We start from the raw sequence: 17,027 nt of genomic DNA on the forward strand, positions 1-17,027 counted from the left end.
TGGAATTGGCGCAGCTGAGCAGTGACACCAGGTTCAGGAGATCGACGTTGCTGAGCTTTTTCTCGTACTTGCCGGCCATTACGATCGCATAAAGTACCTCTCCAGTTGAAGCTTAGCCGTAAATTTGCTAATAGGGTTTACATTGCACGCCTTAATTCGAGTGTCACAGTACATTCTGGGTTGCATGTTGCGAGTCACTCACAGTAGCTGAAAAAAATAGCAGAGATTACATTGGCTGAGTAGATTGAGGCTTACCTCATACGCCAAATACTGGACAGGAGTACGATCAGTAAATCACCATTGTACGCGGGCTGGGAATCGAACATAACCATTGGCTTTGTTGCTGTCCTCTTTCGTGGACTAATCGCAGTATATGTCTCTAAACATACTCTTCGGTCTCTCGGACACAATGTGAGCTGAACTACAAATCTGGAATCTACTATCGTGATAGGCGAATGCGGTGACAATGTTGCGAGCGTACGACACTAATCGCAGAGATTGAATTGCAAAAATGTGTCCATCTTGAATATATAAAAGGATCCTATTTATCTCCATCCATTAATTATACTATCCATCGACCACCAACTTCTCCAGAAGCACTCAGCTCAAAAACAACCAGCCTACATCCATACCTCACCCAACATGAAGCTCACCCTTGCTGCCTCCATCCTAGCCTTCTGCGCCACGCAAGTCGCAGCCAACGGCTCCATCACCGCTTGCAAGAGTAACAATGGCGCCGACTGCACGACTATCACAGGCCTTGTACCCCCAAAGAACTGCAATGGCGGATGCGCTAAATTCGCCGCCGGTACGGAAAAGAGTGTGAAGGCCGCGCATGTGGATCATGATGTCAATGGACACGATTATTGCTGTGAGTGAGCACGGCTAAGGCCTTTTATTGACAAATACTGATGACTGACTTAAAAATCTCCCATAGTCACGGTCTACACGGACGACAACTGCAATACGGGAAAACGCAAGGTTCCCACTGGTAACTTCATCAATGGGAATTTCAAGGCCTTCTCGTACGACTGCTGCTAGTTAGTGGCCTCTGTCCAAATCGTGCGTCCGCACACAGGCGAGATATGTCTCAGTATTTCTCGGTAGGGGTCTTACAGGGAGGCTCGGATGGTGATGGGGTCGATTCGATTGTGTGCTATCACTTACGTACTATTGGCATAGCCATGTCAATCAAAAACTTATCAAGAAAGAATTATGCGTTTTCAATTCTTCTCTCTAGGTGTGCATGGCACAAGCCTCGTCCAATCTTGGTCCAGGTGACAGCTACGAATACTAAGGAGAATTAATTCGTCAAGCCTCTTGCACGTGCTCTGCGTCTACTTCTCTTAGAGATGGCTCTAACAGACACAGCTTCGGAGACACCACAGGTCGAGCAAATCCAAGCTCGACATGATTCACGTGCTTAGAACAACACCTGGGCATAGGAGGAAATCAGTCAAATCGCGGAGCCAAATGGTCAACCTCTCTGCAACGAATATCCATCTTTTATTGCAAACCTCAACACCAATCACATCTCCGTACCATGCTCCAAAGTTGAATTGCATGCGCATAGGTAATGATTTCTCATAAGTTTACTATCTACTGCTTACGGTACAATGTGAGTTACTGAATCGCCGACCCAACGATCGTGAGTAATGCATTGCGGACCATGTAGGCCGCGCCACTTAACAAAGGCTTCGATAATATTTCCGTACGCCGTTGTTGCCCGGAAGATATATGGCGACGAAAATCTCCGCCTTGCGGTCCGATTACTCGTAGGATCTGTACATCACCACGGAGAATATTCTCAACTCTTCGATGGGATCTACTATTGGCAATAGATAGCCAAGAACCTGAGCAAGTCAATACCTTCCTATCCCGTCAGCTCAGATGAAGGCAGTTTGCGCCACACCCTAGTTGCGAATCTCCTCCGCTCCTCCACCTTTCGTCTAAGGATCTTATCTGTTCGCTTATACCCTTCATCGAGCAAGCCTCTACCGAGCCGTGTCCGGTGGAGCGGCCACTTGCACCACAATTTTGCCGCCTCTGGAGTGGCGAACATTGCGACACGCACGTAAGGTCTCTTTCGAACATCAACACGGGAGAAAAAGGCCCGAACGAAGTTCTCTTCAGAGTCTATCGCGGTATGCACGACCCACCAGCCTTGCCAAATGCATGTTCCTTTTGATGCGCTGCCATTGCATTCAATAGTCGTGGCATTTCGGTGCTGCGAGGTATTCGACCTACCGGCAGCATTCCAGCTCACCCCAGCTGACCCTGCGCGTCGGGCTGCATGTGATGGCATGCAGCCCAGTGAGTGCCTACGCCACGAGGACCCATTCGGCCGAGTGATGAATCCCAAGGTTGGCCTTTGACGAGGGCATTTTGACTATTGGGCCACGACACAAATGCTTTCTGCATGCTTCTGACGTCACGTGGTGCCATGGCTGCAGATGGGCGTCTGAAACACTGCGCTGGCGGGCGGGACGGGAGCCAAGTGCATTTCCGGCGTGAAGCTCTGCAGCGCTGTGCATTCAGGCACGAGCGTGCATGCCAAACTCGGTTTTCCGGCTGGCGTTGAAAGAAAGGGGCAGAATGCACGCAAAAATGGCGACAAGAAGAGCTTACGACGCCCCTGCTTCTGCGCGCTGAAATGAGGACTGGCAAGGGTACGCCAAAGGGCCTGGTCACGGGATCGATCAAACGGTTGCCCTGGGCGTGGATGCTAAAGCAGCGTCCCTGCAGGGATGGCGACGATGCGGATATCGAGCTGCGATCGGTGATCTCTCCGAACCGAAAGCGAGCCGTGCGTGCTGGCGATCCCATGTCACTGTTCTCGTCTCCGTGCAATTGCGCTCTTGCGCTGGAGACGACGCCGAGGGGCCAGCGTGTGGTGTGCAGGGTGCAGGAGCTCGCATCTAGCTCTTTCCACGGACATCCCGAAAGGCCAGTTTCCTCCATGTACCCCTCTTTGGAGCGCCTGCGGGTCAGCGACCGGCGGCGAACCAGATGCCTTGTGGCAGTGCAGAGATACGTCTTCGGGATGAGCATACATTGTTTGGAACACCACTTTCCTGTGCAAGTCTAGCTCCCTCACGCCTTGAGCTTATCCCCACGTACGTCCACGCATTCGGGTCGCTTGCTCGCGTGGTGTCGTCAATCAAGGACAGGCACTGCGCTTTGCCCAATGCGTACATGTCCAGAGCGTAGTAACAGTATTCTGTACAGCTCACTGCTTCACACCGCTTGCTCTACGCAATCGTTACAGAATGGTCGTACCACCGAGCATTGCCCAAGACACCTCCCGTACCGTGTGGCAACAAGGACGCGTACCCTAGACGCCATGAAGCACCTCTCGGCTTTCACAGAAGCGTGTTGCAAGCGTGCTGTAACCGACAGACCTATCTACCGTCCACTCACCAAACAGAGTCTCCGCACACGCACCGCCATGGTCGTAGTTCTGAGTCACGGTCACATGGTAGGTACGCCTCATCTTCCCGAGCCGTTGTGGCGAATGCTCCTGCACTCGCCACAGTTCCCGTGTTTCTGACACGGGGTGGCAAATTCTACTGTGGCACAGTAGCATGATCTTCGTGATCGGCAACTCAAACTCCCATCTCCAACCATCGAGAACTGCCGTGTAACGGTCCCTTCTGTGCTTCAATTGGCCCGTCGTTGGTACCAGCCTCATGTTACGAGAGCTAGCATACACCGGCGTACGCGTCTGGAGACATCTCCCTAGTTTGTCGGCGACCGCGATACGCTCCAGCCTCAGCAATCCCCTCCGAGACCCATCGGAACCCTCCACGCCCGCTGCAGGGCAGAGGAGAATTAAGATGTGCAGACGCATGATGTAAAGCGTACCGAGGTGGAACCCGCACGGCCGGGCACCGATGCACGCTGCTTCTTGACCGACTGATACTCGCAGGGGCCGGTCCAGCACGCTTTATCGGATTAGCCTTGCAGTAGGTGTCGCTTGACGCCTTCCAGACTGACTGTAAACGGTCCCGGAGACTGCCATGTGGTAGTGCTAAGCAACACCGCCGGTGTCTCTTCACGCGCGCAGCATGGCATGATTCTGTGCGGTGCTTCGGCGCATGAGGTTTACAACGCCTAATGGTCAATGGCATTGCGCGCCAATTGCTATTTGCCGCTTCGAATGCCTCTCCGGCGTCAAACGGAGTAACGCGTAGACTGATCGAGGGCCAGTTCACCCACTCGCCCAAAGTTGACACGAAACGCTCCCGCGACAGCACAAAGTACCGTGAAAAGGCCAGCGCATCCCCATTCAAACCCCTAACTCATCCATGTGAGTGGTCAGAGTGGGGACGCACAATGACATCAAGCTCGCTCCATCAAACAAACGTTTCCCCTAACTGGTACCTTTTCGACATCCCCACAGCACGCGCGCTAGGAAACCCCTCCAATCCTAGTCCAAACCTCCCCAGCCACACCTAGCAAAAACACCTCTTTCTCGTTCCGCATTGTGACAATTACAAAGAAGGCCCGTCTGCGTAGCCCGATCTCGGACTAGGCTCCGAATCACCAGCTTCTTCCCATGCGCAAAATTGTGATAACGTCTTGTACGCAACATGAATGCTGGTCAGACTTCGGTAATGCGTTCCGTTTGTGTGCTGTGAAATGGCGCAATGCGAATTTGCGCCCGCGGCCGGGGTACTGGCGCTTGACTCGTTAAATTGGTAGTAGGTGCGCTGGGCTGGGCTGGACTGGGTCGAAAGGGCGACTATACGTATCAAGACCGACCGTATCACAGTTGCTAGCGGTTGGCGCTGGCGGGCCGTTTGCGAATCCGGCGTAATTGATCTGAATTTCGGCTCAGCAACTGGTTGGTTTCGTCTCGAGGTGGCGGTAAAGGTAGTTGCCCAACGGTAGATGTGAACTGGAGTCAGTGATGTGAAGACTGAAAGACTGAGGATTGTAAAGTTTGACGTTGTTATGTCTTTGATAGATTTTAGCAGGAAGAGACAATCTCTGCCAAAATGACTCGAGTACGCCTTGATAGCGAAAGCCCGTCTCCATGGGCTACATGTACGATCCACGCGTGTATATTCCCTCTCCCTTTCCCTTTCCCTCATCCGTTCATTAACAAATACGGCCTCCGGTCGCGTCCAAAGTAGTGTGTACGGGTAATAAGCTCAAGCTAAGATCTGTCCGCGCGTATACCGCTCTCCAAATCCAATCTCATCCGAAGCAGGTTCTCACAAGGAGAATAATGGGTATCGTAAAACGAATCAACATAAGAAAGGTAGTATCAAAGGCTCGCAAGGGAGCTGTGGTATCTGGAAGAAGATGTAGAGACGCCAAAGGTGAAGTAGAAGTGAAGCGAAATGGACCAGTGTTGAGGTATCTCCGAATGTTGCCGCTGACACTGCGAGTGTGTACAAATAGTACAATATCATTACGTAGGATCATTAGTGTGGTAAGACTGAGGTCGAGCGTAGAGAGTGCAGTCTGGCGACAAACGGCTGGCGTTTAGTACAGAAGTCGGAGCTCGTAGCCAGTAGAGTTCACGTTCTCGATTACGCTGATGTCGCCGTCGACTTGAATGTCCGTTGGGCCTGCGTCCCATTCTCGTCTCATGGGTTGGGCTGGCGGTATAATTTCCTGGAATTCAGCAGCCATATCTTGCTGTTCCGGTATAGCCTGGACACCAGCATCGTCCAGAAGGATTTGCAGACCCTTCTGATTGACACGGATGGTGCGAGTGACTTTGGTGGGTTCGATATTGATCTTCCGTGCGATACCGGCGACGAGTTCTTTGAGGGTGCGTTCCATGAGATAAACGGCTCGGAAGTAGTTGTCGTCGGGTTGTTTACCCGCGATGCGAGGCTGCACAAAGAAACAGGCCACTTGACGCTTTAATTAGCATATGATGTAGTAACACGACGATCATTACTTACCTGGCTTGATAATTGGCTCGGGTGGCGGTTGGTACGTTTGATCGACCCCTAGAGCTTCGATCCACCCAGAAAGGGTATGATCATCGCCATATGGTCTTTGGACCTTCGTGGGCACATCAGAACCAGCAGTGACGCCGTGAGGCTTAATGTCGCCCGTCGCAGTCTGAGGAAGATTTCGCCATTCGTTTGATGACATTCGAGAGGGGGGGAAAGGCGTAGGATGTTTGAATGTCGACCCTCTCCGCTTTTCGGAATGTAGAGATTGATGGCTAGGGGTTGGCGAAACGACTGAAGATGTAGCTCCAGTATGCGAGCTCTGCTTTTCCCACATTTGTGTGTCGGTGCTCACGTTCGTGTCGACCCTTTGTAGATCCGGTGGTGAGCCTGTCAGCTGTACTGGGTGAAGATCTGGGTCATCACTGTCTTCTCCTTTGAGATATAGTACGCTGACTGGCCTCGTGGAGCTGAACATGTCCTGCAGGCTGGCCAGCTTGAGATGGAGGTCCTCTTCGGCGGCAGGTCGACCTCCAGACTCGCCGTTAGATGACATGGACCACGTCCTCTTGTGTTTCTGCACCTTCCCAGGTCTTTGGCTGGGCGCACCTTTGGAAATCGATCCACTGCGCTTTCGCTTTCCGAAATCTTTCATACCAGATTCAACCTGAGAAATCTGCTGTTTTAACTTGTCGATGGTTTTCTTGACATGTGCGACGTCGTTGGACAGCTTTCTCTCCGCACCATGGTCGCGGAACAGCTTCACTTTGCAATAGCAAAGCTCTGCTTGCTTGCCATTGCCTGGAGATCCGGGTCCGTTCGTAAGCAGCTCAGTCTTGGCGCATAATCGGACTGGGATGCCTTTCACACCCTTTGAGTGGCTGAAATCCGTTGAAAGAAAGTTGAAGCGAACGGCGAGTGAGCATTCAGGAGCGGTATTGTGAACGGGCGACCACGTTACGGCGAAACCATCGAATGAAGCGGTGTCAAGCTCGATCTTGGGGCGTCCTTGCATCTCACCACCACCCACTTGGCTTGGATCGACGAACTCAACAGCTTGTAATCGGCCACCTCTTTGATGTGCTTCATTCGTACCGCGACCCTCCTTCCAAAGCTGCCAACACGACGCCGGGCGTTGACGCTGTTGTTCATCTTCGAACGAAATCCGGATGAATGTTCGATACTTGACAGGCATGAGTGAATTCTGGACTGGCGCCGTATCAACTAAAGAGATCGTATACGCCTGTCCTTTGTTCAAGTATGTTACTGGAATCTCATCTGCATGCTTGATCATTGCCGTGGGCGCATTCAGAGTAACGTGATACCGGAAGCTACGCGGAGTCAGCCAAGTGCACCAAGTAATTTGAACGGACTAGGAAAACCTACTTCTCGCCCGGCAACGGAGCAGCGGGAGCTGGAACATTCTCTTCGAACGTCGGAGGTGCATAGCCAATCAAAGGTGATTGTTCCTGCATCTCTATGTCGGGCACAATGTTGTCCATAGGAGAATTCTCGTGGGTTTGAGCTAGTGGCGCATGTTGTTGTTCGAAGACCGAGGGCTGATGAGTGAACTGATGCGGCGCAAAAGCAGGCGCATGTTGAGCCTGCATAGCGAAGGGGTTCTGGTTCGTAAAGTGATGGTGCGTGCCAAGCGCATGTGGGTTGAAGCCATGGAGCTGAGTGGTAGGTGCCGTTTGTCCAGCATGCAAAGCGCCTTCTGAAGTGGGGAGAGATAGCGGAGTACCTAGGCCGAAGCTGAAACCGGGAGTGTGCAGGTCGCCAGCCTGGCTGTGGTAGAGGGTGTTGGTTCCACCGGGGGTGGGCGTATAATATCCCGGCGGTTGGTTAGCAAAGGTGGTGAATGCGAAGCTGTTTGGGTCGAGAAGAGATGGTGTAAAGCGCCATGGTTCGTTATTCCCGCGCGGCGTCGGGTCTGCATCCTTGATATCCTCTTGGTCGCCAAAGTTGCTGGAATAGATGGTCTGTTAGCAGAGTCCTTGCACATAGCAGAAGATGATGTCTCGAGGCTGAATACGAGGGTTGCTGAGCAAGGCGCGTGGTCGGCAACGCATGGGGAGTCGGGTGCTGGCGCGCGCCGGGGCGGAAACCTACCGAGCCGTCTGAGCTACGTCGAGCGCATCCGTGAGAGAGGGTCCTTGGGCATTGTTGAGGGATTGCGAGCGCGAAGTGTGTGCAAGGTGCGGGAAGGTCGCTCTGAAGTTCTCTAGAAGCTCTTCATTGGGCTTCTGCGAATTGGTGCTGGGGAGCGGTCAGCATGGGTACCGGAGCTGCGCTGGCCGTGGGCGCGACGCGCAGCACACAACAAGAAGCTGCGTGCGGGACGAGGACGGGCGTCGAGGACATACCGATTGCGAAACATCGCGGGGAAGCTCAGAGCGGCAGCGCGGTGTGTCTACCAGCATCGAGAGAGGTGAGGTTGGAAGATGGGGAGGCTCCAGAGGTGACTTGATGAAACGGGAGAGATGCCACACGGGTCAAGCCACAGGTGTCTACAGGGCCGGTGCATGGGCTGCGAGGTCAGGCGTCTTTTATCAGGCTAGCCGACCGAGCTTTCACTGGATCAAACGGCAGCGCTTGGGGGCCCGGTCATCGCGTCTGCTGGACAAGGCCGCCGCACGATGGGTTCAGTAGCGCAAAAGCGGCGCGCAGCGACAGCCAGAGGCCTAGACGTGCTCCCTGCGTCGCGCTGCCGCTGCACCTTTGCTCTCGCGCCTCCGCTAGGCCAAAGAGCGCCCGAGAACACCACCACAGACGTCCCTCTGGCGACGGCGACGTGCAGTGCACAGCCACTGCCCTACGTCTTCCGCGAAGCTCTGGAAGCCCCAGCACGCCCGAATAGGCGGTGATGGTCGTCGCGCCCGCACCGAGGGCCTGTGCCACGCGGCAACCCCATCGTTTCTCGAATCCGTCCTCCAACTGCCACACCATTATTGTTTGTACGAGGCTTTTGTGGCTCTGAGGTCGGTGGCACGCCAATCCTGTGCCCCCGGTAATTATCCCCCCAAAGAAGCCCATCCGAGGCCCACTAAACCCCTCTGAACCCGCGGTACGTATCAAAGCGGCGTACCATGTGCGCTGGCACTCCATGACATCTGCCACCTGACGGTTGACCGTCCTCGTCTATCGCTATGCTTTCGCAACATCCCCGCCTTTGCTGGCACGCAGTACAGTGAAGCGTCCAGCCCTCCCGTGGCCCATCCGTGCATCGTCTCCTGCGTGACCGCCCCGGGACCGTCTTCGACCGACGAGGATTGGGCCCCGGAATCTCTCCTAACGGCCAATCTGGTGGCTTGCGTGGGTTGAAACTAAATCAGCCATATCGCTTGGGAGTATAGCAACTCGCCCATTGCGCGCCTAGCCTGACCCAAAATATCTTAACATGCTTCCATATACCAATGAGCCGAGATTAAGGAGCTCCACAACGTGCGTATTCCCGTCGCCATGCGAAACCAGCACTTTGTCATTTTCACAATCGACTTCTCTGCCGCCGACGTGATGGATTTCGTGTTTCGGTGATTGATTCGACAATCAATCGCATGACCGCCAGCAGAGCTATCGTCACACCGACCCGCCATCGATGGAACCCGGCAGTTACCGCCTGCGTGCGTCGGAGTCAAAGCCGAGCCGCACATATAAAAATAAGTGTGGCGAGCCCCAAGGTAGCCGGACAGATGAAGCAATTGATGAGCGCGATCTGTTGCACATCATCACGCGATGAGACGCTGCAGATTCGCTCAGGGCTCAGGGCTGTGGCACAGCGGCCGATTGCCCTTCGCCGAGCATTTAGCCGATGTATGGAGCGCCACAATTGTGGCGTTGATCGACACGGGAGCGGTGGCGCAAAACGTCCTCCCCTGGATATCATTCGTTCAGGACTTCAAAGAACGCGTGTGCTCGTGGGACAGCTAGCCGACTTCGCGAGAGAATCGGATATGAATGCTGTCCAGCCACAGTGAACTGAGGTTGATCTTTTCTAGCGCATGTTTGGACGCCAAGGAAGAAAATGCATTAACCGGAGAGGAGATTGAATGTGGCCGTCAGGTACAACGGCGCCGGTTGGGTTAGGTCGTAGACTTCATCATCTGTTAGCAACTCAGGATGTGATAATCGAACACCAATCTCTTCACCAAGTCAAAGTAGCTGGCTTCCGTGCGAACTATTCGGATCATTATGTGAAGCGCAGAAATGTCACAGTCCGCCGGCTACACCACATGGCGGTAATTCGAGGTTGCTGAGGTGAGATTTGGGGGATTGCCATTTAATCTGTCCGAAAAGAGCGAACTCCAATTTCGATACCGGGTGCATCCCAAATTTTTGACGCGACCGAATAAGCTGTTGCCCTTCTGCTCGCCATGTAATGTTCCCCAACTTTGACGCATACCCCTGCAATAGCATATGTACGGGGTAATGATGATATGCGAAGGAAGACAGCTGCACCAGGAAGAATCCGTGTATTGTGATGGAATCAAGCCCGCGGCTTTCACAACGCGGCGTTATGGTCCCGTGGTTACATCTTCAAGCTAGGTATGTTAGGGCCTCTTTCAAGATGTGACGAAAGCGCCATTATTCGCCAACGCAGAACTCCTTCTCACTAACGTGTCATCCCAACATGGAATAGATTAGGATGTCGATGAATTAGTGCCATACGAATACGTTGTCATGGGTGCTCATGAGGTAAAGCGTTCTCCATCTGTGCCTTCCCAGATAGACGACTAGCTCGTGCGGATGATCCCAAGGCAGGAGCTATCGTGGCGGACTGGGTGGCGTTGCTTTTGGGCACCGATTTGTCCGCCTGGTCGACTGCTTTAGCTGCAGCCAGAGCTGCGATATTGCGTCGCACCCCAAGGCTGCCAACAGAGCTGGATGAATGACCCTCGCCGTGTCGTAAGGTATGCATAGAAATACTTCTGCTCTGCGTAATAGGCTGCAAGCTTCCGCTAGAATTTTGACGGAATGCGGTCAGCACACTCGACCGACTGTCACGTCGTTCGTCCGTGTCTGATCTTTGGAGCGCACTCCCTACGCTGGAGTTTGAGCTTTCGTGGCGAACATTCTCTAGCCCCGGTCGTTGTATCGGAGACAGAATCTTGGATGGCTTCTGTGTGTCGGCATGGCGCGACGAACTACGCAGTGAGGACCTACATTCTCCATCGGATGCCGTCTCTAGCTCGTCTGAGTTAGACAAGTCCTCCGTCTTATGCGCTTCCACTTCCCTTTCGATTGCCGGGACCTGATCATCGCCTGGTTCGAATGAGAAATGTCTTCGGCTTCGCTGAGCAGATCCGATCTGTGGCTGTGAATGGATTTGTCGTACAATGTGCTCTAGGCTGGAAGGGGTTGTGGAAAGGTTTCCTGCAGGCTTGAAAGAGCTCATGTTGATCTCTTGACCAGGCGCTCCATAGCTGGGCACATGTTCGATGTTCTCCGAAACCATCGAGTACAATTGCATCAGCCCTGTGAGAAACTTGGCCGTATCGATCCCTCGCTTTCGTGCAACCAGAGTCCCAAGCTCCTTTAGGGCTACAAAAGCCTCCAGATCGACTGCAGGCTCTACCAAAACCGGCGGAGGCCCGACCTCGTCTGGCAATGGATCGCCGTTACCGGAAAAGCCCGAGTCGATTGAGTGAGGGAGTGAGCCGTCAATGCCATGGTTTCCAAGGCGCGCGAGGTTGAGTTCGCTATGCACTTTGCGAGACAATGTGACCTTCCCTAAAGTCGGCGGCGTGCCAACAGCAAAGTCGCCCGCAGATTGAGCATTTTCAAGGCATCTAGATAGAATAGTCATCCTGCTTGACGGAGATACTGGCCTTCGTAAAAGTACTGTAATGATCGTCAGCTTATCTACGGAGACACGACTATTCTATAGCATTTAGCCATACAAGCAATTTGTAGCACAGTCGCTTTGAACATATGCTCTATGCTCGACATAGTATACATACCTTGTTGACTCCGCATACGGATCTGTTCGTCCAACTGCCCCGTCGGCACATTCTCGAAGGCCGCTGGGAGGGACATTGGTGTATGGTCGTATGAGATTGTCTTCCGGTGAGTCCGTGCCCTCTCAACAGTAGAGTCGCGTCTCGCCTTTATCACTCTGCACGACCTGATTAACTGTTTTGCTTCAGAAAGCGCACGTCACTGCTCACCCAGCCATGCCTGATGTACCACGAGCAATGAGAAGCTCTAGTCGACGAATCTCCGCTTGATATTCAGCCTCTGCTTTGTCGTAGAACCTCTCCGCCGCTCGGTATCCCTCAAAGGTCTCGTGTAAAAGATTGTCCAGACGTTTACTCTCTTCCCTAATCTTGCGATAGTCCTCAAAGATACGGAAGATACCGCTGTTGTAGTGAAGTGGTATTGGCTGAGACGGATTGCTTGTCATATGCGAAAACACGGACTGAAGAGAGACCAAGGGATCTACGTATTCTGTAAACGTTGGTGGTAATTCAACCCATGGCTCCGAAAATGTATCGGGCTCTTTTGATGCATCTTTGATTGACAGGTAGCCTGAAAGATACCGTGCTAACTTGGGCTTCGTTGCTTTGCGCGGGCTAGGCGCATCCGAGGTGATCTCGCGGCGGAAAACATCTGTGTCGACCTGGAAGACGGTCGGCGTCGGTGTTCTGCTGGGTGTTGCTGGACGGCTGTGGAAGGTGCTCCTCCAGCTTGACCGCTCTGACGGTGGCCGAAGGCTTTCTGTATCTGCCTCGGCTGAGACGTGGTCTTCGGGATTCAACTTTGCAGCGCCGGGTCGAGCATGTACTGCAAAACAAATGGTCAGTATATTTGTGTGAAAGACGCTGTGCGGTTTCGAGATCACTCACTCCTCTTGCGCCAGCCGCCAGCACCGCTTTTCTCGGGCATGACGCCAAACTGCTGCTTGTGAAGGTAACAAACAGTATTCGTGAGCGGGTGTAGGAGACTCAAGGACAGTTAACGAGCCGCACGATCGCAAAGAGTTCGGTAGCAAGTGGGTGGTCGAGGTGAGGTGAAGTTTGTTGAGAGCCAGGAATGGAGGTGAGTGCCTCGCACCTGCCGTGTTTACGCCAGCGCAAACGGCAAGAGCGCCCCATTCGCTCTTTGACGGTAGCTCGTGATATATAGTCGCTGCTGGCCAGTATTGATAGCTCCAATGTGCCTGGCTACGCATTCTTCAACCATCTACAGCCGCTCACAGTGTTCTTTCATCTCTCCCATCTCTCCCAGTTTAGTATCCTTGCAACGGTCGGCTACATCCTCAACCACCTTATCTTGGGTTCTCAACACTTTGAGAGGCATCTCGCTTGCCCTCTCACCCCTGCGTCGACGTATTTGTGTGTCTGTGTCTCTATTGAAAACAGGAGCAATTGAGCATGTTTCGCATCTTGTCCCTAGGCCCTCATGTAAGGAACGTCTGTACCGCTCCTACGATAGCGGGCTTCAAATTCCTCTGTAATATTCAAATACAAGTTTAAACCGTCTACTACGGTTTGTTGTGAGTATAATGTGCAAGACAGTCCAAGGGATAGATATAGACTAGGAGAACCAGAACAAAGGCGATGACTGGGAAAAGACTCCGTAACAGTGAATGAGAATGATTTGAGGGATGTTGACAAACAAAAGAGCGAGAAGAATTCCAAAAGGTGATGTTCTGTCGAGAAACCTGGAACGAGGTTATTTTGGGGAACCGGGCGCGCGTTCATGACGCAATGCAGGCTCGAACATTCGATCCAGTGTCGATGTTCGATTCCCAAGACCGTACACTTGCTCATGGACAATGATCTGTCCTAGCAGACAGTTTTGCTAGATCACAATGCGGAAGATAATTCGCTATTGTTTGACGTCCTGACAGTCGTTATCAACTGTGGTGGCGCGATGGCCGACACTGCCAAATAGAGACTAGCCTGTATCACGACCGCCATCACACTGCAGCAAACGGTGCATGTATACGCGGCAAGCACACTACACGATCAAAAGCTACACGAACGTTTTCGGCTTTAGATTGTACATAATCCATCCAGAGGTCTTCTGCATCACGGCACGAACTATTATATCATTGCGAGTAGGGTACGAACAATGACGTGCATCGATACATCCATGGATGTATTGGAAGTCGTGATTATGTTTATTACGTATTCATTCGAGCCGCCCTAGCGACCGATCAAAGTGTCTAGCTGATGACATCAGGGAGAGGGCTCGGCAATAGTACGCCAGGCTCACTCGGAAGGGTATGAACAGTCATAGGAGATTATTCGCTCCACATCCTTCGTAGAAAACAATGTGTTTGTCCCGTTCAACTTTGAAACCCATACATCGAATTCCTCGAGCCGTCTAGCAGTTCGTGATCTGGGTAACTGTTGTGCCATCACTCGTGACGCACATGCCGTGGTTCTGGGCTACATAGCGGTCCGTCAGACGAGGAAATCAGAACAGCCTATAGATTTTGACATACCTTCTGCCTCGGCGACGGCGATTGGGGCAGCAATGGTGACGACCGCCATGGAGAGGACAGCAGCGATGACAGCGGTGAACTTCATGATGATTATGGGAGATTGGGTATCAAGAATCGTAATGTGGATAGAGAAAGCAAGTCGCCCGGCGACAAAGGAGTGTAGCTAGGAAAGTGTAATTAAGAAAGACTTGACTGTTCTTCAAAGAGGGAGCGGCTGAATGTCGTCAATAGTCCTGGGCGTCTCTACCTTTAATACGATTGCGTCTCTCGTCATGGAGGTCTATGCAGACGAGCATCATACTGCTTGTGCAAAGGATGTATGCCTGGAACAAGAGGCTTGTACTGAAACCGGATGGTCATGATTCCTGAGGTTCTTTGCCGCTGCATAAGGAACTGTGCACGGGGATCGCCATTGCAGATAGCCGCCTCATGGCTCGCCAAGTCCTGAGATTGGTCCGGGGATGCCTCAGGTGGGCCGGAGTTCATCATTAAGACGCGTAACAAGGACGGCTCGGGAGATTCCAAATCCATATCGGTGCTTCTGTGAGAGACAGTGAAGCGCGCCATGTTTTGTGAAGACAATATTAAACGTAGTGATAAGCTACAAGCTACAAAGTACCGCTGGACGGGTGGAATACCATAATGACACAGCTTGAGTCTCTGCAAAGAGACATGACTGCGCACCAGGCCGCTGACTTTTAGTCCATTTAAGATCGTCGCTAGCGATAGCTTGTTTTCGAAGCTAGGATGACTTTGCTGTGTTTTTGTAGATCGCGTTGGCACAGGTACTTTTGAAACGGTGCTCAAACCAGGTCTGAGACACGAGGTGGAAGAATAGCCACACCGAAATCTAAGCTCCGTCACATGGGCTGGAACCTCATCTGAATACTTATCTCTTTCGACAGAAGTTATTTGGGAGCCGTTTTGCTGGTCACTCAGAGTTAAAGAGAGACACTTCAAGGTCGTTGGGAGATGCACTTTCCTTGTGGGGGCTCACCAGCCACATGCAGCCTCACGCACAGCCACATCAACTTTGATTTGTCCGAAGTCTCCGCTGACATCACTTCCTCTCCATCCATGATTCCAGCAATTACCGCCGTTCTCGTGGCACAAACTTAATCTTGAATCCATTCGGCGTAGCGACATATGAATTTGGAGATTTCAATCCTTTCAACAGAGCGATGGCTTCCTTGCCCTCACCGTCAGCGGGTAGGACGCGATAATTCGCAGTCAAATGCAAGTACACGGTAAACGACGCGTCCTGGGCCAGATGGGATGCCACTCATATACGACCACCTATACCGAACGCAAACTGGTTTGCATGCGGTCTAGAGCCTTCCTTGTCCGAGTTTCCATCGCGAGCCAGCGGTCCGGATCGAAAGACCACGGGTGAGCGAAGCGGTTAGGATCTCATCTGATTTAGCTCAAAGCAGCTTCTCGCTCGTCGTACGTTAATACCTCGGTTAAATGCCCATGAATTTAGGATGACTACCGTGTTTGCTCGTACAAAGGCGTCGTTGTACTCGAATCCGTATAGGTCACACCCGGCAATCCCAGCTTCAGCACGACGTAGTATCGCGAAATGTCTTTGGTCAGCGCGTCAATGTACGGGAACCCAGTAGATGCATATGCACTACAGGGTAGTTGTAGATTGTTAACAGTGCGGATGCCTGCGTATACCTCCCCTTGCAAATCAGGCGAATGCGCCAACAGCAGGATAGCCCACGCGAGATTGGGCTGATTGGCATCGGCCCCGTACAGTATTCAGTATATCGCTTCAGTTGATCAACAACGAGAGACAGGACATATTTACCAACATCAAGCTTAGACTTACGCTGATGAGCTCCTCCCTTGTGAGCCCAGCCGCCTCGGAGTCTCGGAGGACAGCGCCTCGGATGCAGGGCTTATCGACTCTATCTTCAACTCGCGGCTCAAGTTGTTTAACAGCACGTCATTATAACCTAGACAACTGCGACCGATGTCAGCTGCATGGCTCGTCTGCTCGCGCAAACCGAAAAAGCAAACCGAACAAGGAGGCGATTGGACCCCAAATACCGCAGAGTGGAAAGAAATCTGAGTGGTTTTCCGACGTCTCACGGTATGGCGATATTTCTGATTCGAATTGAACAATCTCGTTCAAAGGCGGGTCTCTGTGAGGTTCTTCACGTTGGCAACTCTAGGCTCATTCAAGGTAGCCGCCTAGCGGGTGCCGTAATTGAGGGTCAAGCTCAAATCCAATGCGAACCGCTTTACTGCGGGCCGCAAATCCACTGCGGCATTTTCGTTGCGAGTCGTATCGAAGATACCCTTCAGGAACCCGCGAGACTCCAAGTTCAGGATTTGGTTCCGGAATCAGTAGTGAGTCTGAAGATGGATCGTAATTTGATCCGACTTAACCCCGCATAGCTATCTACCGTCCGGTTCAAGTCTCCAACTGCTGCCTTGTGACGTCGCTTACAACTCTCATCCCAAGGACTCGTACCGATGCTCGTCACTGCTTTGCTGACTCTGCCCTGGGACATGATCGACTACAGACGTCCGCTTTACATAAGGTGTTCCACAACGTCATTGATGGCTGCCTCATCAGGGTCCTTCATGTTCGAGAAGCGGTTCACGAATACCGCCATGACAATGCCACATTTGTTTTTTGGAACGCAGGA

The 17,027-nt window shown here is 52.4% G+C and overlaps 3 protein-coding genes across 3 annotated transcripts; 1 reads left to right on the forward strand and 2 right to left on the reverse strand.

Annotated features, from left to right (window-relative positions):
• Positions 1–642: 642 nt before the first annotated feature.
• Positions 643–1,041, forward strand: N0V89_009806 (uncharacterized protein; the record flags this gene model as incomplete). The annotated part of the gene is made up of 2 exons (XM_056218555.1): positions 643–871; positions 938–1,041. 2 exons carry the CDS (start codon positions 643–645, stop codon positions 1,039–1,041), a joined length of 333 nt encoding a protein of 110 aa, XP_056067820.1.
• A 4,452-nt stretch (positions 1,042–5,493) lies between these two features.
• Positions 5,494–8,295, reverse strand: N0V89_009807 (uncharacterized protein; the record flags this gene model as incomplete). The annotated part of the gene is made up of 5 exons (XM_056218556.1): positions 5,494–5,870; positions 5,922–7,246; positions 7,302–7,883; positions 8,028–8,174; positions 8,282–8,295. 5 exons carry the CDS (start codon positions 8,293–8,295, stop codon positions 5,494–5,496), a joined length of 2,445 nt encoding a protein of 814 aa, XP_056067821.1.
• A 3,783-nt stretch (positions 8,296–12,078) lies between these two features.
• N0V89_009808 (uncharacterized protein) lies at positions 12,079–12,800 on the reverse strand (the record flags this gene model as incomplete). Its single annotated transcript, XM_056218557.1, has 2 exons — positions 12,079–12,698; positions 12,761–12,800. The coding sequence occupies 2 exons, from the start codon at positions 12,798–12,800 to the stop codon at positions 12,079–12,081; spliced, it is 660 nt and encodes a 219-aa protein (XP_056067822.1).
• Positions 12,801–17,027: the final 4,227 nt, after the last annotated feature.

The sequence above is a fragment of the Didymosphaeria variabile genome (genome assembly GCF_027946475.1).
Source record: "Didymosphaeria variabile strain IMI 356815 chromosome Unknown scaffold_7, whole genome shotgun sequence".
In the NCBI taxonomy this organism is placed as follows: Eukaryota; Fungi; Ascomycota; class Dothideomycetes; order Pleosporales; family Didymosphaeriaceae; genus Didymosphaeria; species Didymosphaeria variabile.